The following is a 24,846-nucleotide window of genomic DNA, read 5'->3' as shown; positions in this document are numbered from 1 at the left end:
TTTGAGACAAGAGCTATAGTGATGCATGCTTTGTTATAGTTTGAATTCCTATCCAACAATTGCGAAAACAACTTTTTATTGTCAATATCGGCTTAAATTTGTTATGTTTTCTGCCGGATTTTTTCAATGAAAAAAATGTGCCTTGGCTCAAAAAATGTTGAAAAACACTGGTCTAAACAGTCGCCATAATTGAACAAAAAACTGAGTTAACATATCTTGGTGAAGACTTAAATGCACGTTTTGGGCGTCAAAGTTAAGCGAACGTATTTTTATTTTCCCAAAAATAGCCCTCAAAAACACATTTTCATTGTAAAAAAAATAAATCAATAAATATTGTTTATGTGAGGGAGGATGACTGTCTTACTCTTCTCTTCCAGGCGAGCGCCTCCAAACTATGCTGACGTTACTGCCCCCTGCTGCTCAGCTCATGAATCACAGCTCACAATCAAACGACATGTGCCAAACATCATTAAGATAGTATAGAAAGTACTTTATTGATCCCTGGGGGAAATTCAGCACCACAGTTCGCTCACAATAGACAATAATAATAACAAATAATATAATATATTATATATATAATATATGGATAATATAAATATATTATTATAAATAATATAATATATTATATATATAATATATGGATAATATAAATATATTCTACATATACTCTACATTTAAGTGCAGTCAAGAAGGAACATATGCATTATACATGCGGTACAGGAAGAGATTAGGGAGAGTCAAATGGGACATAATGACATTGGGAAAAAATTAATGACACATTTATGTATTTAATTCCAATTTTAACTGACTGAATGACATATTTACGTGATTATTTAAAATATATTTATTTTATTCTGTCCCATTTGACCCACCATACGAGATAACTATTTATAAAAATCTATGACATTTGATTTTCAAAAAGGATGTATATTTTAATAGAATATATGAAAAAACTATAATGCTAAACACTAACATAAAAAATATATAACTAAGCTATTATTATTAATTTTTAGAAATGATCGTGTTAATGTACTTAAACGTCTATGAATGTTCTCATTCATCCAGGTCATTGTCATCTCAGGGCATTCAATCAATTGCAACTGGACTGTTCGGTATGTCTTAGATAGTTGTTGATAATTAAATATAAATTAAGTACGGTAAATATTTAAAAAAAATTTAATATTAAATATATATATAAATTATTTAAAAAAAAATGTTTTAAATGATACATTTGTCACTGTATTCTAGGTGCTGCCTCAAAAAAAAAAAACTTTTTTTTTTTTTACAGGGCAGTCTAAACTTTTTCACTGATGGCCGCACATTGAAAAATCAAACAATGCATTTTGATATTTTTCCTTTTTCAAAGTAATACAATAAATAGATATTGTTTTAAAGAAAAAATCAGCCTGTATCATTTTTGTGTTATTGGCGTCCATATTTCAACTTGTTCTCACCACATTTCACCTGTTTGCTGGTTGTTTTTGTAATAGTGTTTTTAGAATGTGATGGGTCGGTTAAAAAAAAAAAAGATCTGCGGGCTGCAAATGTCCCCTGGGCCAAATGTTGACACCCCTGCTATAATATTAGAATTCCACCTAAAAACACAGAAATACCTATAAAAAGTATGGCTTATACATTTGACTTGCCACATACAGTACTGTACTTGTGTAACATTCAGGACCAAAGTGAAGTATTGTCTTAAAAATGCCCACAGAATGAAGGTAAAACGACTTCTGCACGTCAAGGTGATGATGTAATAATATTGTGGTGCTGTAAACAGACTTGATGAACAAACTCTGTGCATGTTTCATATGCTGTTGCTGTCAGAAGTAAACTTCCACTCCAAGCGAAGCCTTTCTGGAGGATCTGGCGCCACAACACCTTGAGACTGTTTGCAGGGCCGTGATTGGACGCAGAGTAATAAGTAAGTAATATTAAGTATGTATATACATATATACACACATATATATACATATATATATATACACACATATATGTACATATGTATATATACACATATATATACATACATATGTATATATACATATGTACATATATATATATATATATATATATATATATATATATATATATATATATATATATATATATATATATATATATACACACATGTACATACATTATGTACATATATACATATACTGTATATACATATGTACATATATATATATACATATGTACATACATTATGTACATATATACATATACTGTATATACATATGTACATATATACATATGTACATATATACAAATTTAAATTTAGACATATATACACATATATATATAGACACATATATATTTACATATATACACATATATACATAAATATAGACACATATATATTTACATATATACATATATATATTTACATATATATAGACATAGATATATACAAACACATATATACAGTATATACACATATATATATACATATATATATATTATTTTTTTATTTAAAAAAAATTAAATTTTATACTGTAAATAAAACAATGAACTGCAATTTTACAGTAAAATTAGTTTTTACCACAAATCAACAAATGTCTATTTTTCGGTGTATTACTGTAAATGCCAAAACGGCACCACAGTTTATTACAGTAAAAAAAGTGTTTTCCATTTAGAGAAAAATGTTGTAAAAACCACAGTAAATTTCACAATTTTACCATGAAATCTTTCACTACCTTTACATTGCACAATTTGATGGATAACTTGCTTTGAAATCATTATTATTAGTATTTATTTCTATTTTTAAAAATGGTTAGAATGTTTGACAATATATTTTTGCATAATTAGACAATATTTAAGTTAACATAATTTGCGATAACATGGAGTGCATACATTTTTTTTTTCTCCCAAAATAGAAAGAACGAATACATTTAGTAAGAAAAGTTACAGTACTTTATTGATACATATTATTTCCAGGCTTTCGAGGGCCAAATAAAATGAAGTGGCCCCCGGGCCTTGAGTTTTACACCAACTGGATCATTCTGATTCTTCCACTGCACTATAATTACGTACCTAACCTATAAAACGAATCATATACCACCCAATAAAAGCCTCACCCCAAATTAAAAAAAACTAAGATTGACCACTAGGGGCACTCATTTCTCTCTCTGATAGATGATCCTTACGCTGAACACCCCCTCCTCCTCCTCCTCCTTCTGAGCTCCAAAAAAGGCCACACACCTAAGAATAACCCGTCAGAGGGTAAAGTTACCTCGTCATGTTGCTGCGTGTTTTTTAACCCGACCCTCCCTCTGACCACAGTGTGCACCAAACAGCACCCTCGCCTCAGCAATGCCGCCGCACTGGCACCTCCACATCCACCCGTAAACCTCGCTTCTTTAATTGATCTTTTTTTTTTTTAAACCAAGAAGAAGCGGTCAGCTATGGAATAATTCCCGAACGAGGACCGGTGGAAAATTAACTGCATTTCCTATCGCTTTTTGGCCAAAATCAAAAGGATTCTGACTAAAATAACGGGGCGCTTGAACATGGCTGACGGTAGGATGAACTTTTGTCACAAAATAACTTTACAAGTGTTAAAAACTAATAAAACTGTGAAATAATGCAATACATGGCTTCAAAAATGATGATTATAATTATTAATCATCTTGAATCTGATCCTATTTATTTACATTTTCATACAGAAAACTCCAAAGGAGGATGCTATTTGTAATGGTAAAAGCAATAAAATGTGCTTATATGGAATTCATCATATTTCGGGGTAAATAGATGCTGTATAACAATAAATAACAGTGTTTTGATAGGGCATGTCCTCCCGGGCCAATGTGTTGAAAGTACCCTGCTATAAATACATGCTATCATGTGTCAAGGCGGTCGTGAGCATTAGCAAAAGGCTTTGCGTCCACATGAGACTTAGCTCCGCTTTATTAACACGTGTTCTTCTATTTCATGACTCACTTTGAGGGATTGGTTCAAAGAAAAAGATGAATTGCAGATAAATGATGGGAGTATTGACCCTTCAGGCCTCAAAGCGGCTCTCACAAAATTGTTGCGAAACAGCGACGAGCAGTGGCTATTTGCGGTAGTGCAGCTGAGAAAAATTTTTAATGTTTTGGTCATTCTTTTGTCATTTAGATTAATTTAAAAATACTGTATCATAATGAAATGAAAACACCAGGCTATAGGGAAAAAAATACAGAAATACATTTAATAATTAAATTGAGTGAATTTATTAGCATTCATTTGAACGACTTAGAAATGAGACTAAACTGTTAATTAGTCCTAGTTATATGCAAACTGTGTTACACTTATTTTTATTTTTGTTTTTTTGTCCTGTCCAGCTTCTCAGGCAAATCATATTGTGTTATACTTATTTGAAAAATAAGTAACACGGTTTCAATGATTTTAAATTTATTAGGACTATTTTGAAAATCCCCTTCATTATCATCATAATATTTCAATTTAAATCATTTAAATTAAATAATTATTGTATATTAAACTAAAGTAGTGCATTTAACAAAATGTTTTTTTTACTGTACAACAATATTTATATATTTACAGTAAATATAGAAAAAAGCCACATTTATTAACATTCATTTAAATAAATTACAAATAAGACTAAAATCAACATTAATTCTTCCTATTTACATACAAAATGATTTATACTTATTTAAAAAAAAAAAGTGATATACTTTTAAAGGTTTTAAAATTATTATGACTATTTTGCCATTTATCTGCATAATTATCATTATATTTCACTTTTAATATTTAACATTAAACTATTATTGCATAATATAATAACGTAGTGTATTTAACAAAATAAAAAATAATGTTATTCTAGTACAATAATATATTTATAATATCATAGAAAAATCTATCCATCCATCTTCTTCCGCTTATCCGAGGTCGGGTCGCGGGGGCAGCAGCATAAGCAGGGAAGCCCAGACTTTCCTCTCCCCAGCCACTTCGTCCAGATCTTCCCAGGAGATCCCGAGGCGTTCCCAGGCCAGCCGGGAGAGATAGTCTTCCCAACGTGTCCTGGGTCTCCTTCTACCTGTCGGGCGTGCCCTAAACACCTCTCTAGGGAGGCGTTCGGGTGGCATCCTGACCAGATGCCCGAACCACCTCATCTGGCTCCTCTCGATGTGGAGGAGCAGCGACTTTACTTTGAGCTCCCCCCTATCTCTAAGGGAGAGACCCGCCACCCGGCAGAGGAAACTCATTTCGGCCGCTTGTACTCGTGATCTTGTTCTTTAGGTCATAACCCAAAGCTCATGACCATAGGTGAGGATGGGAACGTAGATCGACCGGTAAATTGAGAGCTTTGCCTTCCGGCTCAGCTCCTTCTTCACCACAACGGATCGATACAGCGTCCGCATTACTGAAGACGCCGCACCGATCTCACGATCCACTCTTCCCTCATTCGTGAACAAGACTCCAAGGTACTTGAACTCCTCCACTTGGGGCAAGATCTCCTCCCCAATCCAGAGATGGCACTCCACCCTTTTCCGGGCGAGAACCATGGACTTGGACTTGGAGGTGCTGATTCCCATCCCAGTCGCTTCACACTCGGCTGCGAACCGATCCAGTGAGAGCTGAAGATCCTGGCCAGATGAAGCCATCAGGACCACATCATCTGCAAAAAGCAGAGACCTAATACTGCAGCCACCAAACCAGATCCCCTCAACGCCCTGACTGCGCCTAGAAATTCTGTCCATAAAAGTTATGAACAGAATCGGTGACAAAGGGCAGCCTTGGCGGAGTTCAACCCTCACTGGAAATGTGTCAGACTTACTGCCGGCAATGCGGACCAAGCTCTGACACTGATCGTACAGAGCGCAGCCCCACAATCAGACAGTCCGTTACCCCAGAAAAAACTAAATAAGCAAAAATATGCATCTGAAAATATTTGAATGAAAGGTAATAAAATTCCATAAAAATATTTGTTTTCACTGTTTGCACAAAGATGCAGTGTTTGTATTTATTTCTCCCCATATTTCATTCATTTCAAGCATTATTTTTTTTATTTAGTATCAAAAGTGCCTTATAAATAAAGTTATTGTATAATGCTGACATAGTTATAGTGTAGTCAAATTAGTTTATTTAGGGGCAGCAGCTTGAAAAAAATACAGGAAAACATATTTTCCTTTGACGCTAACTTCCTTTGTGGTAAAACTAAGCCACGTCTTGTTTTTTTTTGTAAGATAATTGTTGTTTTTCCTACCATAAAGGGGCCAAAACCGCGTCAGGTGGCTCCACAGCTGGTTCTGTGAAATCCAAAGTGGGAGTGGTACTGAGCAAGCTGCGGGTGTCCGTGGAGTTGCTCATCACTCTGGCTGCCTTCTTGTCCTGGCTGGTGGTGGGCGTGGTCATGTTTGACTTTGTGGAGTACAATGCAGTACCTGGTGGGTGACAAAACCACACATGAGCTCAATAACAATGGCAGTGCTGATGTCCAGCATGTGTGACGCAGACATTCAGCAGGTGGTGTCAGACCCGGTCCAAGCCATGCATGATGCAGTGGAGGAGGTGTCCAGTCTGGTCAACAAGTTCCAAGGTGCCTAGCGTGCATTAATACGACCTCTTTTGTTGTGTTTTTTTAGCTATTGTTGACTTGTTATCGTCTCCACAGAATGTGCGCCTGACCTAAGTGACCCCATGTCTGCAGCCGCGTACGCGGTGGAGGAAATAGCGGAAGCAAAAGATGGATTTGTGCAATACTTGTCAGACGAAGAAGGTACAAAAGTTGATTGATTGAAACTTTTATTAGTAGATTGCACAGTACAGTACATATTCCGTACAATTGACCACTAAATGGTAACACCCAAATAAGTTAATCAATTCATGGTACAAATATATACTATCAGCATAATACAGTCATCACACAAGTTAATCATCAGAGTACCGTAATTTCCGGACTATAAGCCGCTACTTTTTCCCCTCGTTCTGGTCCCTGCGGCTTATACAAGGGTGCGGCTTATATACGGCCTGTTCTTCTCCGACACCGACGAAGAGGATTTCGGTGGTTTTAGTACGCAGGAGGAAGACGATGACACAATGATTAAAGACTGACTTTTCATATAGGCTGGTTATTTTGATAACGTACAGGCGAGCACTTTGTATTACTTTGCACCGTTGTATTATTTGTACTCTGCACGAATGCTGTTCGCCATGTCAAAGATGTGAAAGTTTGATTGAATGATTGAAAGATTTATTGTTAATAAATGGGACGCTTTGCGTTCCCAAACAGTCATCTCTGTCCCGACAATCCCCTCCGTGGTAGCAGGAACCCCTATATACTACGCTAATTACACATCAAAACCCTGCGGCTTATAGTCGGGTGTGGCTTATATATGGAGCAGTCTGTATTTTCCCCTAAATTTAGCTGGTGCGGCTTATAGTCAGGTGCGGCTTATAGTCCGGAAATTACGGTATATACATTGAATGATTTACAATCCAGGTGGTGGGATGTGGAGGGTTAGGTTAGGTTGATATCAGCATATTTCAGTCATTGTACAAGTTTATCATCTGAGAAATGGACATTGAAACAGTGTAGGTCTGATTTGGTAGGATATGTACAGCGAGCGGTGAACATGGTGATCTCAGGAAGCATAAGAACAAGTATATACATTTGATTATTTACAATCCGGGGAGGTGGGATGGGGGAGGGGGTTAGGCCAGGGTTGTAGCTGCCTGGAGGTGTTCTTTTAGTGCGGTTTTGAAGGAGGATAGAGATGCCCTTTCTTTTACACCTGCTGGGAGTGCATTCCATATTGATGTGGCATAGAAGGAGAATGAGTTAAGACCTTTGTTAGATCAGAATCTGGGTTTGACGTGGTTTGTGGAGCTCCCCCTGGTGTTGTGGTTATGGCGGTCATTTACGTTCTGGAAGTAGTTTGACATGTACTTTAGTATTAGGGAGGTGTAGCGAATTTTATAGATTAGGCTCAGTGCAAGTTGTTTTACTCTGTCCTCCACCCTTAGCCAGTCCACTTTGGAGAAGTGGGTAGGAGTGAGGTGGGATCTGGGGTGGAGGTCTAGAAGTAACCTAACTAGCTTGTTCTGGGATGTTTGGAGTCTTGATTTGCTTACATGGTTTCATTGTGAATATTTCACCTCATATCTCTCCTAACATCCAGGAAACTTCTACCTGAGCTATGTTGACCCGGTGGTCTTTGGCAGAAGACTTTTCCATTCAACCGACGACTGCGTGTGCGGCGTGATGGCGTCCATCAGGGACGCTCTGTGTGCCGCCGTGGACGCCGCATGGGCCACCGTATCCTACTTAAAAACAGGTCGGTAAACTGCACCTTTCAAATGAACTCAAACCCTGACCTCAATGCAAGTGGATTGTAACGATTAAATTACATTATTCATTTTTGGAGCTTGACCAAATTGAAAATGTTCTTTTTCGTCAGGTGTTCTGTATAAAATTTATTTTTATTTATTTATTTATGCATTTATTTGACAGGGACAGGACAATGAAACATTGCTACCCACAGGTAACCGATGTCAAAGTACATAAGACTTCTAGCCACAGGCTAATTTGCAACCCTTGTCCCTGGTTAGGCTTTTTACAAAAAAGTGGAGAAAAGTGTAAAACACATACAAAAGGATTAAGACAAGTACCAAAATAAAAACACATTGAAAATAATTGGCCCAATTTGTCCATACTACACCCAGTTCTAGGGCTCACACTTCTGATTTTCCTTAAGCTACTTTTTCAGTTTTGTGGAGAAAAGTTTAGAATAGCAGTCAGATTTGTTCACGCTACTGAATAAGAAAGAGAGTCTAAATAGTTACATTTGTGAAAAGTAGTTATGTACATTTACAAACAAACCAACTGGTGGAACTAATGCCTCCATGTTTTCTACACTCTGGAATACTACAGCCAATAATGGTATATACCAGACCTGGGCATTCTGCGGCCCGCGGGCCGCATCCGGCCCTTTGTGCGTCCCTGTCCGGCCCGCGTGAGGCCAATTATAAATTACAAAATAAATTTAAAAAAGTATCTATGTCGAGTGTGCAATACAACGGTGCTGCTTTTGTTTTGAAAATCGTTATTTGTATTACTTCCGTGTGGACGTATGTGTGATTGTGAGTGAATGTGAACAACTGCAATTACAAAATAAAGTTGAAAAAACATCTATGTCCTGCGCGCAATACAACTGTGCTGCTTTTATTTTGAAAAGTATTATTTATGGGCGTGTGTCCGTGTGTAACCTGCGAGTGAAGGTGCACATGCAGCGACAAGTGATGCACGGTTTACACCCGAGACGCCAAAAAGAGAAAAGTTGATGAGGAATGCCGTGTTTTCAACAACACATGAACTGCAAAGCAACGTCCCCTCACCTAAGGTGCGTGCCTGCGCAATTGCGCACTGCTCAAGCGTCTGCTGCGCGCAGCAAGTATATGCCGCGCACCAAATCAAATCCCATCTGAATTATAAACAAAATAAACATTTATTCTATGGAATTTTGCAATGCAACTTTGAGTGACAGTGACAACAAGCGGCCCTAATGGTGTTCGTCAACACCGTTCAATTGAACACCGTTCAATTATTGTAACGTCTATCGAGATGCTTCGAGGACAGGAATTATATCGATCACTTTATTGAACAAAACTGTTTATATTCGGACATAACCACACCAAAAACATGAGTAAAACAATTCTATCTCGAAAAACTAGTCATTTTCTGCCGTACAAACCAGGCCAAAACCAACTTGTCATCTGTCACCAACACGCATAGCACTAAACCACTGGTGCGTTTAAGGCCACACAAAAAGTCGGACAACTCAAACACCACACAAAGTTACACTATGACTCCTCAGTCATACGTGTGCTTATTTTACTGTAATTTATTATTAATGTTAATTTATATATATTAGTCATGGAATGCTGTTACACACACTATGTTGAAGTATTACTATTATTATTATTATTATTATTATTTATCTTACGGTATATATCAAAAATAATATTGAGCAAAATTTAATTGAAATATTGTCGATGTGGCCCTCCAGCAGTGCTCGGGTAGCTCATGCGGCCCCCGGTAAAAATTAATTGCCCACCCCTGGTATATACTATGCCCCTTAAAGCCTCTAGGTCAGTGTTTTTCAACATTTTTTGAGCCGAGGCACATTTTTTTCATTGAAAATATCCGGGGGCACACCACCAGGAGAAATCATTAAAAAATGAAACTAAGTTGACAGTAAAAAGTCGTTGTCGCAATTGTTGGATATGACTTTAAACCATAACCAAGCATGCTTGTCTCAAAGTAGGTGTACTGTCACCACCTGCCAGATCACGCCGTGACTTATTCTGACTTTTTTTGTGTTTTTCTGTGTGAAGTGTTTTAGTTCCTGTCTTGCGCTCCTATTTTGGTGGCTTTTCCTGTTTTGTCAGTATTTTCCTGTAGCAGTTTCATGTCTTCTTTTGAGTGCTATTTCCCGCTTCTGCTTTGTTTTAGCGATCAAGAATATTTAAGTTGTTACTATCCTTCTTTGTGGGGACATTGTTGATTGTCATGTCATGTACGGATGTACTTTGTGGACGCCGTCTTTGCTCCACAGTAAGTCTTTGCTGTCGTCCAGCATTCTGTTTTTCTTTACTTTGTAGCCAGTTCAGTTTTAGTTTCTTTCCTTAAGCTTTAATGCCTTTTCTTAGGGGCACTCACCATTTGTTTATTTTTGGTTTTAGCATTAGATACCTTTTCACCTGCATGCTGCCTCCCACTGTCGTCTGCATATTGTGATCACGACAAACCATGTTCCCGACATCTACAAAGCAATTAGCTACCTGCTGCCACTTACTGATTGTTACTCTGCCGAGCTCTAGACAACACCGACACTCAACAACGGCAAATTATTTGCAGACTATAATTACTGTTTTGCACAAAATATTTTCAACCCAAATAGGGGAAATGACATAATCTCCCACGGCACACCAGACTGTATCTCAGTGGTTGAAAAACACTGATCTAAGTGGCGTGTTTGTGTGCTATTGTGTATTTTTTTCTACCATATTCTATGATGTTATCAATTACATACTACTGTACTTGGATATTCTGCATGTTATCCCCTCCCACAGTATAAATGTGTCTTACTGTGTGGTGTGTTCCTGCCAGGAACAATGGACATGAGCTTCATGGATCCAGTGGCGTTAGGCCGAGGCGTCTTCTTCGGCATCAACGACTTCATGTGTGGTTGGATGACCTCCATCCAGAAGTTCTTCTGCCGCATCTTGGACTCTTTTCTGGATCTCATTAAAGGTATTTCAACTACTGGAATGGATTGATAAAATAATGACACCTTTAAAAAAAAACATGTTTCTTTTAGGAACTGTTGACCTCAGTGTTTTGGACCCTGTGGCGTTTGGTAGAAACGTCATCATGGCCACGAACGACACCTTCACTAAAGTCTCCAGCAGCCTCCAGGAAGTGATGGATGCTGTTACAGACAGCGTTGGCAACATCATCAAAGGTACCTGCTGCTTATTCTTTAATTCATCCTGATTGATTGATTGAAACTTTTATTAGTAGATTGCACAGTACAGTACATATTCCGTACAATTGACCACTAAATGGTAACACCCGAGTAAGTTTTTCAACTTGTTTAAGTCGGGGTCCACGTAAATCAATTCATGGTAAAAAGGGTTGGATAGCTTTCCCTGACCGGGAATCGAACCCGGGCCATGGCGGAGAAAGCGCCGAATCCTAGCCACTAGACCACCAGGGAGCTAAACACAACAACCTCACAACAGTAATCCATTTTACCACTAAGTTCTGCTTTAACGACTTAATATCTATATATATATATATATATTTTTTTAAACTTCCATTTCATTTTTATTTAATTAATTTTAGCTTGGCCAGGTAAGTCTTTTTTTAAACTTACGGTATTTTCCGAACTATAAGCCGCTACTTTTTCCCAGGCTTTGAACCCTGCAATTTATACAAAAGGTGTGGCTAATCTATGGGTTTTTCTTTGCTTAAAGCAAAATTATGGAATGGATTAAGCAAAAAAATCTAACAATGTACACAAATTTGTTTATAAGGTATATTTTATGCTGCCCTTTTTTTTTCCTTTTTTTTTTTGCTGCAACTGTTACATATACTGTAATATTGTACATGGTAATTGGGATGTGTTATATATTGTATATATTATATACAAATATAATATATTAGTATATATTATATACTGTATATATAATATGTAAATATTACACATATGTGTAGTGGTAGGCTATGCCTACATATCCCAGGGTGCTTTGGGGCTGGGGCTTACTTCCAGAATGACTAGTAAACATGACAGCAACGCTACCTCTCTGTGTCCCTGAGCCATTCTTTATACATGGTGTCAGAGAGTGAAAAAGAACTCAAAAGTTATAACTTTATACTCCTGTGAAGCGGTGGATGTTATCTCTTCATGAATATAGCCTGGAGGAAGCTCAGTGCTGACAATAAAAACGGAGATAAGTGAAGAAACGTGGCTAAGCAAAAAAAAAAAAAAAAAAAAAAAAAAAAAAAAAAAAAAAAAAAAGCCTGCGACTTGGCTGAGCTACACAAACCTTTCCTGATCGACAACTAAGGGAATATACAATGGCATCTACACAAATATCACACCCAGAACCATTTGACTTCTCAAATCCGTCAGGATGGCCAAGATGGATCAGAAGGTTTGAGAGATTTCGTGTTGTATCTGGATTAACAGAGAAAGAAGAGGAGTATCAGGTGAATTCACTTCTCTATGCTATGGGAGATGCAGCAGATGATATTTTGGCAGTTTTACCGTTGACTGATGAAAACAAAAAGAAGTATGATACAGTTAAAGAAGCATTTGAGCAGCACTGTGTGGGAAAACACAATGTGATTTTTGAAAGGGCCCAGTTTAACATGAGGTTCCAACAAGATGGAGAGAGTGCAGAAGCATTCATCACCACTGTGCACAAGTTAGCAGAACATTGTAACTATAGAGATCTGAAGGAAGAGCTAATAAGAGACAGAATTGTGGTTGGAATAAATGACAGGAGGCTGTCAGAACAGCTACAGATGGACTCAGAATTGACCCTGGTGAAGACAATACAAAGAGTGAGACAAAGTGAAACTGTTAAGAAACAACAGACATTAATGTACAACACTGCTGGAGAAGGAGACTCCAAGATAAATTTAGATGCTGTTCAGACAAGGTTTCAGCGCCTGGGGAAAAAGCCTCAACACTCAAACAAAGGCCAAAGGTCAGACACTCAAGGAGAAAAAGAGTGTGGCCGATGTGGAAAAGGACGCAGACATGCATGGAAAGACTGCCCAGCTAAAGATGTAGAATGTCGCAAGTGTCGCAAAATTGGACATTATGCAGTGGCCTGTTTCAGAGGGAAAGCAGTAAACACAGTCACAGAGTGCCAGTCAGACGGTGACAATGATCAGGAGGACTATGCTTTTCTAGGTGAGGTGCAAACACAGACTACAAGGCCTTGGATGGAAAATATACTACTCAACGGGGAAGCCATTAATTTTAAAATCGACACAGGAGCTGACGTGACATCCATACCGGAAAGTGTCTTTAAACCAACACGAGATGGCAAGTTGGAGAAACCACTTAAGAAACTGTTTGGACCGGGACGCAACCCCCTGAATGTAAAGGGCTGTTTCCAGGGGAAAATGCTGGCAAAAGGCCTCTTTACAGACCAACATGTTTATGTTGTGGCAGGACTGACACAACCACTTCTGGGACTACCAGCCATAGAGGCCATGCAACTGGTTCACAGAGCAGAGGCTGTCACAGCGACACAGCCTGAAACAGATTTCAAAGCAGCGTATCCAGCGGTGTTCCATGGGCTTGGTGAGCTGAAGGAGCCGTACCGCATAGAGCTGAAAAAAGGAGCGACACCTTATGCTCTCTCAACACCCAGACGGGTCCCAATGCCACTGAGAGAGAAAGTGCGTGAAGAACTGGATAGAATGGAAACTATGGGAGTCATATCAAAAGTGACAGAACCAACGGCTTGGTGCTCTGGAATGGTTGTGGTTCCAAAACCAAAGCAGGACAAACTCAGGATCTGTGTAGATCTCACAAAGCTAAACAAAGCAGTGAAAAGAGAACGCCATATTCTTCCTTCCGTCGACCAAACACTTGCGATGATGTCAGAGGCAAAGGTTTTCACAAAACTAGATGCTCGATCTGGATTTTGGCAAATCCCATTAACCCCAAAATCACGACCATTAACCACATTCATCACTCCTTTTGGGAGATATCTGTTCAACCGCCTGCCCTTTGGGATCAAATCCGCTCCAGAACATTTTCAAAGAAGGATGTCACAAATGTTGGAGGATTTTGAGGGCGTGCTGTGTCATGCAGATGATGTTCTTGTGTATGGCCGTGACAGACAGGAACATGACCAAAGACTGCACAGTGTGCTCCAGAAAATGCAGGAGGAAGGCCTCACTTTGAACGAGAAGTGTGAGTTTGCTAAGGAGCACATGATCTTTGTTGGTCACAAGGTTTCGGCAAAAGGCATCGAGCCCGACCCAAACAAAACAAAAGCGATTCTTCAGATGCCAGAGCCTGAATGCGCGGAGGATGTGCGCCGCCTAATAGGCATGGCAAATTACCTGTCCAAATTCTTGCCACAACTGGCTACTGTCACCGTGCCCCTGAAAGACCTACTGAGGGAGAAAAATGAGTGGGTCTGGGGGGAACCTCAACAGACTGCTTTTCAAAAGCTGAAAGAAGGACTGAGCTCACCGACAGCACTTGCTAAATATTCAAATGCAGCAGAGACTCAAGTAGCAGCAGATGCATCAGCATACGGAATAGGTGCTGTTCTCACGCAGAAACAGGCTGATGGCTCATGGCAACCAGTGACGTTTATTTCAAGAGGACTGACAGATACAGAGAAGCGCTATGCGCAGATTGAAAAGGAGGCGCTGGCAGCAACATGGGCGTGCGAAAGACTGACCTCCTACGTGCAGGGTCTACACTTCACACTCCTGACAGACCATAAGCCCCTGGTCCCACTGTTGAGCACCAGAGGTTTGGATGATCTGCCACCAAGGGTTCTGAGATTTCGTCTGCGACTCCTGAGGTATGATTATGACATTGTTCATGTCCCAGGGAAAAACCTCATCACTGCAGACACGCTGTCTAGAGCGCCGCTTCAGGACAAGATGTCACCTGGTGACTTGGAACTTGAAAGAGAGGTCCAGGTGTTTGTGAATGCAGTTGTGTCCTCACTCCCCGCTACAGACACACGATTGGAAGAAATTAAACGGGCACAACAAGCAGATGAAACATGCAAAACAGTGTCACACTACTGTCTGACAGAATGGCCGGAAAAACACACGCTGAGGCCAGACGTTGCCCCCTACTGGAAGGTCAGAGCAGACCTGTATCTTGCAGATGACCTTCTCATGAAAGGCGAGAGACTGGTGATACCACAAGCACTCAGAAGGGAGATCATGACTAAACTTCACGAAGGTCATCAAGGAATCTCCAAATGTCGCTCTAGAGCCAAGGAATCGGTATGGTGGCCTGGAATCACTGCCCACATCAGAGAGGCAGTGGACCAGTGTGAAACGTGCCAAAAATATAGAATCCAGTACAGAGAGCCGCTGATGGAGACCACAGTACCAGATCGCCCATGGCAAAAGGTGGGGATGGACCTGTTTGAATGGAGCAAAAAGACTTACCTGCTTATTGTTGATTATTTTTCTAGGTACATCGAGGTGGCAGAGCTCAGAGTTACGACATCTGAGGCCACCATTGGAGCTGTGAAAGATGCTTTTAGTCATCATGGTTACGCACAGACCGTGGTTTCTGACAATGGGCCCCAGTTTTCGTCGGAGGCATTCAGAGCATTTGCAAAAGAGTGCAGCTTCACACATGTCACGAGCAGTCCTCGCTACCCACAAGCGAATGGTGAAGCGGAGCGTGCTGTTCAAACTGTCAAGAAGCTGTGGGAAAAAGACACTGACCAAGTCAGGGCACTACTGGCATACAGAGCCACACCGCTAGAGCACGGATTCTCACCAGCGCAGTTGCTGATGGGGAGGAACCTGCGCACATCGCTGCCGCAGCCTTCAAGCAAGCTGGACCCTAAATGGCCCGAGCTGCAGGAGTTTCGCCAGAAGGATGAGGAAGGGCGACGCAAGCAAGCTGCAAACTACAACCACCACCACCGTTCCCGTGCGCTCCCAGAGCTCCCGTCTGGACAGAAAGTGTGGGTCACCACGGAAGCGACCCCTGGGACTGTATTGGGAAATGCCCACACACCAAGGTCATACTTGGTAGAGACTGACAGGGGCGTTCTGAGGAGAAACAGAATCCACCTCAGAGCCACAGGTACTCCTCCTGGACAACCACAAGTCACCAGGTCAGGCAGAGTGACAAAGGCTCCTGAGAGACTTGATTTGTAGAACTCTAAAGTATTTCAAGTTCTTGTTTGTGAAAAAAAAAAAAAAAGAAAAAAAAAAAAGAAATGTAAGCGTTTTGTAGAACTCTAAAGTATTTCAAGTTCTTGTTTGTGGAAAAAAAAAAAAAAAAAAAGAAGTGTAAGCGAAAGATGATTGTAATACTATGTCAGAGTTATTCATTTACAGTGGTCTAAGTTCATCTAAAATGTTTGAATAAGTTTGCTTATTAGTTTGTGTTTGAATATGTTGTTGCTGAACTAAGAAGGGGAGGTGTAGTGGTAGGCTATGCCTACATATCCCAGGGTGCTTTGGGGCTGGGGCTTACTTCCGGAATGACTAGTAAACATGACAGCAACGCTACCTCTCTGTGTCCCTGAGCCATTCTTTATACAATATGCACTGCAAAAACTAAAATCTAATTAAGATGAAATATCTCAAATAAGGGTGATATTTGCTTATTTTCTGTCTGTTTAGATAATTCTTCTCACTAAGCAGATTTTATGTTAGAGTGTTTTACTTGTTTTAAGGGTTTTGGTCCTAAATGATCTCAGTAAGATATTACAGCTTGTTGCTGAGATTTGATGAGCTATATTGAGTAAAACATGCTTGAAACTAGAATATCAACTGTTGCAAAGCTGTGTCATCAACACTCACAAGTATAAAACGACTTTTTTTAAAGTAATAATTTCTTATTTCAAGCATGAAAAAAAAAATCATGACTTTGACACAATTGTGTCTCATAATTAAAACAGATGACAGCCAAATGGACTTTGCTGTTTTATTTTCAATGAAACAATAGAACATACGTACTCATAAAGTAGTGCAGTTGTTATTAGTGAGAATATACTTATTTTAAGGTATTTTGGGGTTCATTGAGGTTAGTTAATTTTACTTGTTTTAGAAAGTCTTGACAAGCCGAATTTTCTTGTTCTATTGGCAGATAATGTTGCTTAGTTCAAATAAAATACCCCCAATTTTTTTTTTTTCTTCTTGTTTTTGAACACTGACTTTTTGCTGTGTGTCACATTTTATATTTGTACTATGGTAAATTTTTAGTCTACGTTATACCTGCATTATCCTTTCCATCCTTACCCTTTCCATCCTTTGAAACTGAGCTACTGTGTGGAACACTTTCCCTTGTGGATCAATAAAGTGTGTCTAATGCAGCACCCCCCGCCACCCCGATAGGGACAAGCGGTACAATAGCATAATTAATGAGCCGGACGTGACGTCATTAAAATCCAAGCAATAGTTGGGAAAATATGGTGCTCAGGTTTTTTTTCTTTTTCATATGTTGTATTCTAGAAACAAACTTAGGTATCTAAAATAAATTGTCTTTATTCTAAACAAATTTTAGATTTTTCATTTAAGTTTTTGGCAGTTTATTTCCCCTTTTGCTTTACTTTGATCGATTTGAGCAAAGCTCTGAGCTCGCATACTTATTTAAAGTTAAAGTTACAGTTAAAGTACCACTGATAGTCACACACACACTAGGTGTGGTGAAATTAACCTCTGCATTTGACCCATCCCCTTGTTCCAGGCGAGGGGAGCAGTGAGCAGCAGCAGTGGCCGCATTCAGGAATCTATAACATCCCTTTTTTTTGGTCATTTTTGTTGATATAGTTTTGGGGTAATTTACTTATTTCATTTTAACATATCTCCATAATCTTGGGTAACACATTTAACCAATCCATTAATGTATTTTTATTTTTTTATTTAACAAGTTTATTTATTTGAGTAGCGCATTGAGCATTTCTATAATGTTCTTAATTTATTTATGTTTTCATTTATTTTGTGAAGCCTCTATCTCGGGAAGCTAATCTACTTGCAATTGTGTTTTTACATGTTTTAACCTGCTTTTTTTTTTATCTTAACTGAAATTAATGCATATAAATAACATTTTGAACTTTAAAGTCAATATAATCTAAAAAATATGTTGAAGGCTTTAGTGTATATAAAAGATGTTGCACAAATAAAGATTTGTCTCCACCATTAAATGAAAATAGGCTCCTCAACTGTTGCTAAATAATATGAGCTAAATGCCATAACTTTACAACAATAGATTAACAGTGCAATTCAACTTGTTGGTGCTATCATTTGTCGACTTTCCTCAGGAACTACGGACTTGAGCTTCATTAACCCGGTGGTGATTGGCAGAAATATCTTCAGTATCTTTAACAAGTTTGTGAGTGGAACATTCGCACATCTCCAGGATGTGTTGTGTTCCACTGCGGACGTGACGCTGGACGCCATTAAAGGTACGCATTTATTGTTACCAGTAGACATACAAGTAAGCTGTACTGTAAGCTAAAAGTATTGGGACTATTAGCCTCTAATCGCTTTTGACCTGTCGTCCATCAGACATCCAGGAAAAAGTTGCATTCAGCCCCTCTGCGGCGCTAAAGAGGACCGTGGAAATTGTCGTAGAGCAGTACCACATGCTGGTCGACGCCATTGCTGCCTTGCTCATAGGCGAACAAGGTCGGTTGCCTTCACACACACACACATTCTTGTATTTGTTACCTTCTTGAGACACAGAAAAATGCCTACCTCTTTAGGACCACCCTTTATAGATGTATAAATATTTGTATTTACAACAATAATAATATATACATATTATGCAAGTATAAAAAAGCTTGTTGTGAAAAATGAGTTGGAATTTCACAAGAAAAAGGTCACAATTTCACACGAAAAACTTAGAATTTTGGCAGTATTATAATAGAAGTCGTAATTTTACTCAACGCAAGTCAAAATGTTACAAGAAAAACTGAACATTTGTGCAATATTATGATGAAAGTTGGAATTTTACTCAATAACAGTCGCAATTTTTGAAGAAAAGCTCAAAAGTTTGGCAATTTTATGAAAAGAGTCGTCATTTTACAAAAAAATTGTCAGTATTGTGATAAAAGTCAGGATTCTATATGACAAATGTCACCGTTTTGCATTAAAAAGTAATGCTTTTACATGAAGGGTAGAAATACACACACACACACACGCACACACACACACACACACACACACACACACACACACACACTCACTTGTTTTTGTTACCTTCTTGAGATGCCTACCTCTTTAGGACCACTCTTTCTAGATATATAAAGATTTGTATTTACAACAATAATAATATATACATACTATGTAAATATAAACAAAATATATGTGGTTAAAAATGAGTTGGAATTTCACAAGAAAAAGGTCACAATTTCAGAATAAAAACAGGAATTTTGGCAGTATTATAATAGAAGTTGTAATTTTACTCAACGCAAGTCAAAATGTTACAAGAAAAACAAGCAATATTATGATAAAAGTTGGAATTTTACTCAAAAAGTCGCAATTTTAGAAGAAAAGCTCAAAATTTTTCGCAATTTTATGAAAGGAGTCGTAATTTTACTCGACAAAAGTCACAATTTTATAAGAAAACTGTAAAATGTTGGCAATATTATAACAATAATAATCGGAATTTCACTTGGCAAAATTATGACAAAAGTCATCATTTTACAAAAATATTGGTAGTATTGTGATAAAAGTCAGGATTCTATATGACAAATGTCATCATTTTGCATTAAAAATTAATACTTTAACATGAAAAAGTAATAATTTTACATGAAAAAGTAATAATTTTACATGAAAAAATAATAATTTTACGAGAAAATATTGCAATATTACAGAAACAGGAAGAATATGAGAAATTGTTCCCAATTTTAAAAGAAAAAAGTCGACACATTGTGATAAAAAGCTTTTAGTTCATGTATTATTTTATTTTTTTGTAATTGTTTTTTAATCTTCATTATTTACTTCAAGTTATTATAGTATGTCTGTGTATACATAATTTTTTTATTTTTTAACTTAATTTTGGAAAAAGAGGGCGCATTTCAATTTCTTTCACACACTTACAAATGTTGGCCTGTCAATGTTTACTTTTGTATGAACATTAAATCAACAAAAAATCCTGACTTTGGAACAATGTTCACAGACTCTAATATTGGGCTCTCTATTAGATGCAATGGTTTTCCGTATTGGGACCATGATTTATGTCCTAACTTGTTCACCGGTCCTCATATTGAAGGTACTTTTTACTTGTTGATGTCTCATGAAGGTTAGAAATACAAGAAAACACACACACACACTCTTGTATTTGTTACCTTCTTGAGACCTCCGACAAATGCCTACCTCATTAGGACCACCCTTTGTAGATATATAAAGATTTGTATTTACAACATTAATAATATATACATACTATGCAAATATAAAAAAGCTTGTTGTGAAAAATTAGTTGGAATTTCACAAGAAAAACTTAGAATTTTGGCAGTATTATAATAGAAGTCGTAATTTTACTCAACGCAAGTCAAAATGTTACAAGAAAAAACTGAACATTTGTGCAATATAATGATGAAAGTTGGAATTTTACTCAATAACAGTCGCAATTTTTGAAGAAAAGCTAAAAAAAATTCGCAATTTTATTAAAAGAGTCGTAATTTTACTTGACAAAAGTCACAATTTTATAAGAAAACTGTAAAATGTTGGCAATAGTATAACAATAATAATCGGAATTTCACTTGGCAAAATTATGACAAAAGTCATCATTTTACAAAAAAATTGGTAATATTGTGATAAAAGTCAGGATTTTAAAAAGTAATTTTACATAAAAAAGTAATAATTTTACGAGAAAATATTGCAATATTACAGAAACAGAAAGAATATGAGAAATTGTTCCCAATTTTATAAGAAAAAAGTCGAAACTTTGTGAGAAAAAGACTGCTTTTAGTTCATTTATTTTTGAATGTTTTGTTTGTAATTGGTTTTTAATCTTTATTATTTACTTCAAGTTTTTACAGTATGTCTCTATATACATAATTATTTTGTGTTTTTTATACAATTTGCCAAAGTGGGCACATATCAATTTCTTACACACACTTGTTATTTCATATGTTGACCAGAGGGGGAGCACTTTTAAAACCGACACTCAAGTCAATTTGAAAAATCCCTCCTTTTTAGGCCCACCCTAATTTTGATAGATTTCACCACCAGGAGTGCAAATGAGACATTCTCTATTAGATGCAATGCTTTTCCGTATTGGGACCATGATTTATGTCCTAACTTGTTCACCGATCCTCATATGGAAGGTACTTTTTACTTGTTGATGTCTCATGAAGGTTTGAAATACAAGAAACACACACACACACACACACACACACACACTCTTGTATTTGTTACCTTCTTGAGACCTCCGACAAATGCCTACCTCATTAGGACCACCCTTTGTAGATATATAAAGATTTGTATTTACAACATTAATAATATATACATACTATGCAAATATAAAAAAGCTTGTTGTGAAAAATTAGTTGGAATTTCACAAGAAAAATCCCAATTTCACAAGAAAAACTTAGAATTTTGGCAGTATTATAATAGAAGTCGTAATTTTACTCAACACAAGTCAAAATGTTACAAGAAAAAACTGAACATTTGTGCAATATAATGATGAAAGTTGGAATTTTACTCAATAACAGTCGCAATTTTTGAAGAAAAGCTAAAAAATGTTCGCAATTTTATTAAAAGAGTCGTAATTTTACTTGACAAAAGTCACAATTTTATAAGAAAACTGTAAAATGTTGGCAATAGTATAACAATAATAATCGGAATTTCACTTAGCAAAATTATGACAAAAGTCATCATTTTACAAAAACATTGGTAATATTGTGATAAAAGTCAGGATTTTAAAAAGTAATTTTACATAAAAAAGTAATAATTTTACGAGAAAATATTGCAATATTACAGAAACAGAAAGAATATGAGAAATTGTTCCCAATTTTATAAGAAAAAAGTCGAAACTTTGTGAGAAAAAGACTGCTTTTAGTTCATTTATTTTTGAATGTTTTGTTTGTAATTGTTTTTTAATCTTTATTATTTACTTCAAGTTATTACAGTATGTCTCTATATACATAATTATTTTGTGTTTTTTATACAATTTGCCAAAGTGGGCACATCAATTTCTTACACACACTTGTTATTTCATATGTTGACCAGAGGGGGAGCACTTTTAAAACCGACACTCAAGTCAATTTGAAAAATCCCTCCTTTTTAGGCCCACCCTAATTTTGATAGATTTCACCACCAGGGGTGCAAATGAGACATTCTCTATTAGATGCAATGCTTTTCCGTATTGGGACCATGATTTATGTCCTAACTTGTTCACCGATCCTCATATGGAAGGTACTTTTCCTTGTTGATGTCTCAAGAAGGGCGGAAATACAAGAACACACACACACACACACACCTCTGGACTAGAATGCTGTGACTGTGTTCATGTGTTGTTTTTTGACAGGAATCTTGCCCGATGTGGCCTTTAACCCGATGAAAGTGATGGAAGACGCCATGTTGGATCTGACGGAAAAGAAGGACGTGTTAGTGGCGTATTTGTCCGGCATGATTGTGGCGGATCAAGGTAGGCAAGTGTGGCTGGGCCGTGTGTACGTTAGTAAAGGATACCGGGTTGAAAGTTCGGGCTTTTAACTTGGCAACTAGCACAGTCCTCTCTTGTACCGGAAAACCCGGGTTTGAAATGATGAAAAATGCTGAATGTCTTATGGAGTTGCGAATACATTTTGATTGATGTTTTCCCATTAATCTTGAAAAACATTTTTACACACACGTGCTTGTAAGTTCCCTTAAGGCGGGGGTCAGCAACCCGCGGCTCTAGAGCCACTTGCGGCTCTTGAGCGGCACCCTGGTGGCTCCATGGAGCTTTTTCAAAAATGTATGGAAATGAAAATGAAATGAAAAATGGGGTGATAAATATATTTTTTGTTGTAATGATAACCTTTCTAATTGTTATAAAGCCCACTGTTTAATATGTTTGCGTTTATGCTTCACTGATGAGAGTATTTGGCGAGCGCCGTTTTGTTCTACTAATTTCAGCGGCCCTTGAACTCACCGTTGCGTGGACTGTGACTCAACAGTTTGTTGACATGTATAACTTTCTCGGACGCTGCCACAGAAAGACGTGTTTTATGCCACTCCTTCTTTGTCTCATTTTGTCCACCAAATGTTTTATACTGTGCGTGAATGCACAAATGTGAGCTTTGTTGATGTTGTTGACTTGTTATGAGGGCTAATCAGGCATATTTGGTCACTGCATGACTGCAAGCTAATCGATGCTAACATGCTATTTAGGCTAGCTGTTTGTACATATTGCATCATTATGCCTCGTTTGTAGGTATATTTGAGCTCATTTAATTTCCTTTGTCTCATGACACATTATTTGTATGTAATATTGGCTGCATTTCTGATAGTTGTTAGTGTGCCATGTTGTTCCAGACCACAGCAAACGTTACCCAGCTTGCAAAGATTGTAATAAATCCATTAGAAGAAGACAGCCTGCCGTTTCCTTTAATTTGGACACACTATACCTTTGGTCATTTCCAGGAGTTGTCTCACCCTCTGAGAAGTTTTACTAATGTTTTCCAATGTTGTAAAAATGTGTAGAACAAAATATTACATTTCAACATTTCTGTCAACGAAGATTTGCGTCAGCCTGCAACACAGTCATTTTGATAGTAGGCTAAATAACCGTATTTTTCGGACTATAAGTCGCTCCGGAGTATAAGTCGCACCGGCCGAAAATGCATAATAAAGAAGGAAAAAAACATATATAAGTCGCACTGGAGTATAAGTCGCATTTTTGGGGGAAATTTATTTGATAAAACCCAACACCAAGAATAGACATTTGAAAGGCAATTTAAAATAAATAAAGAATAGTGAACAACAGGCTGAATAAGTGTACATTATATGAGGCATAAATAACCAACTGAGAACGTGCCTGGTATGTTAACGTAACATATTATGGTAAGAGTCATTCAAATAACTATAACATATAGAACATGCTATACGTTTACCAAACAATCTGTCACTCCTAATCGCTAAATCCCATGAAATCTTATACGTCTAGTCTCTTACGTGAATGAGCTAAATAATATTATTTGATATTTTACGGTAATGTGTTAATAATTTCACACATAAGTCGCTCCTGAGTATAAGTCGCACCCCCGGCCAAACTACGAAAAAAACTGCGACTTATAGTCCGAAAAATACGGTAGCTAATTAGCCACATACATCATGTGTTGCCATCATTATAACACTTATATAAGTTTTTTAATTTTTTGTGGCTCCAGACAGATTATTTTTTGGTATTTTTGGTCCAATATGGCTCTTTTAACATTTTGGGTTGCCGACCCCTGCCTTAAGATGTGTACTAAATTTGGTGGTGATTTAGCAAAACTCCCTTAAGTTCGGGTTCTGTAGAAACCATGGAGCTTTGTGAAACATTTAGAGTCAATCTGATTTATGGGGTTTAATAACAGCGCCAGCAAGTGTGAGATTCACAGAACAGGCAAACAGTTGTTGGGGTGCATGTTTTGGCAAATGTTTGATGTTTCAACATATTTCCC

The 24,846-nt window shown here is 37.5% G+C and overlaps 2 protein-coding genes and 1 non-coding gene across 3 annotated transcripts in view; 2 read left to right on the top strand and 1 right to left on the bottom strand.

Moving 5' to 3' along the window:
• The first annotated feature begins 3,512 nt into the window (after positions 1-3,512).
• LOC133645089 (titin-like) overlaps positions 3,513-24,846 on the top strand; it is a 45,287-nt gene continuing 23,953 nt past the window's right edge. The window contains exons 1-10 of the mRNA XM_062039880.1: positions 3,513-3,522; positions 6,216-6,389; positions 6,458-6,541; positions 6,617-6,721; positions 8,124-8,279; positions 11,114-11,257; positions 11,325-11,468; positions 18,511-18,654; positions 18,758-18,877; positions 22,725-22,844. Of these exons, the coding sequence (XP_061895864.1) occupies positions 3,513-3,522; positions 6,216-6,389; positions 6,458-6,541; positions 6,617-6,721; positions 8,124-8,279; positions 11,114-11,257; positions 11,325-11,468; positions 18,511-18,654; positions 18,758-18,877; positions 22,725-22,844 (1,201 nt within the window). The remainder of the gene's footprint in view (positions 3,523-6,215; positions 6,390-6,457; positions 6,542-6,616; positions 6,722-8,123; positions 8,280-11,113; positions 11,258-11,324; positions 11,469-18,510; positions 18,655-18,757; positions 18,878-22,724; positions 22,845-24,846) is intronic.
• Positions 11,652-11,723, bottom strand: trnae-uuc (transfer RNA glutamic acid (anticodon UUC)). Its single transcript has one exon. It is a non-coding gene; the product is annotated as a tRNA-Glu (tRNA).
• On the top strand, positions 12,266-15,876 carry LOC133646219 (uncharacterized protein K02A2.6-like). Its single transcript, XM_062041374.1, has 2 exons — positions 12,266-15,634; positions 15,700-15,876. Exons 1-2 carry the CDS (start codon positions 12,587-12,589, stop codon positions 15,736-15,738), a joined length of 3,087 nt encoding a protein of 1,028 aa, XP_061897358.1. The 5' UTR covers positions 12,266-12,586; the 3' UTR covers positions 15,739-15,876.

Source organism: Entelurus aequoreus, linkage group LG03 (genome assembly GCF_033978785.1).
Source record: "Entelurus aequoreus isolate RoL-2023_Sb linkage group LG03, RoL_Eaeq_v1.1, whole genome shotgun sequence".
Classification (NCBI taxonomy): domain Eukaryota; kingdom Metazoa; phylum Chordata; class Actinopteri; order Syngnathiformes; family Syngnathidae; genus Entelurus; species Entelurus aequoreus.
This window is presented reverse-complemented; position numbering and strand designations above follow the sequence as displayed.

Coding starts and splice junctions, on each gene's coding strand:
- LOC133646219 (XM_062041374.1), top strand. CDS start 12,587: ATGGCATCTACACAAATATCACACCCAGAACCATTTGACTTCTCAAAT. Junction 15,635..15,699: donor CAGATCGCCCATGGCAAAAG/GTGGGGATGGAC, acceptor TTATTTTTCTAG/GTACATCGAGGTGGCAGAGC.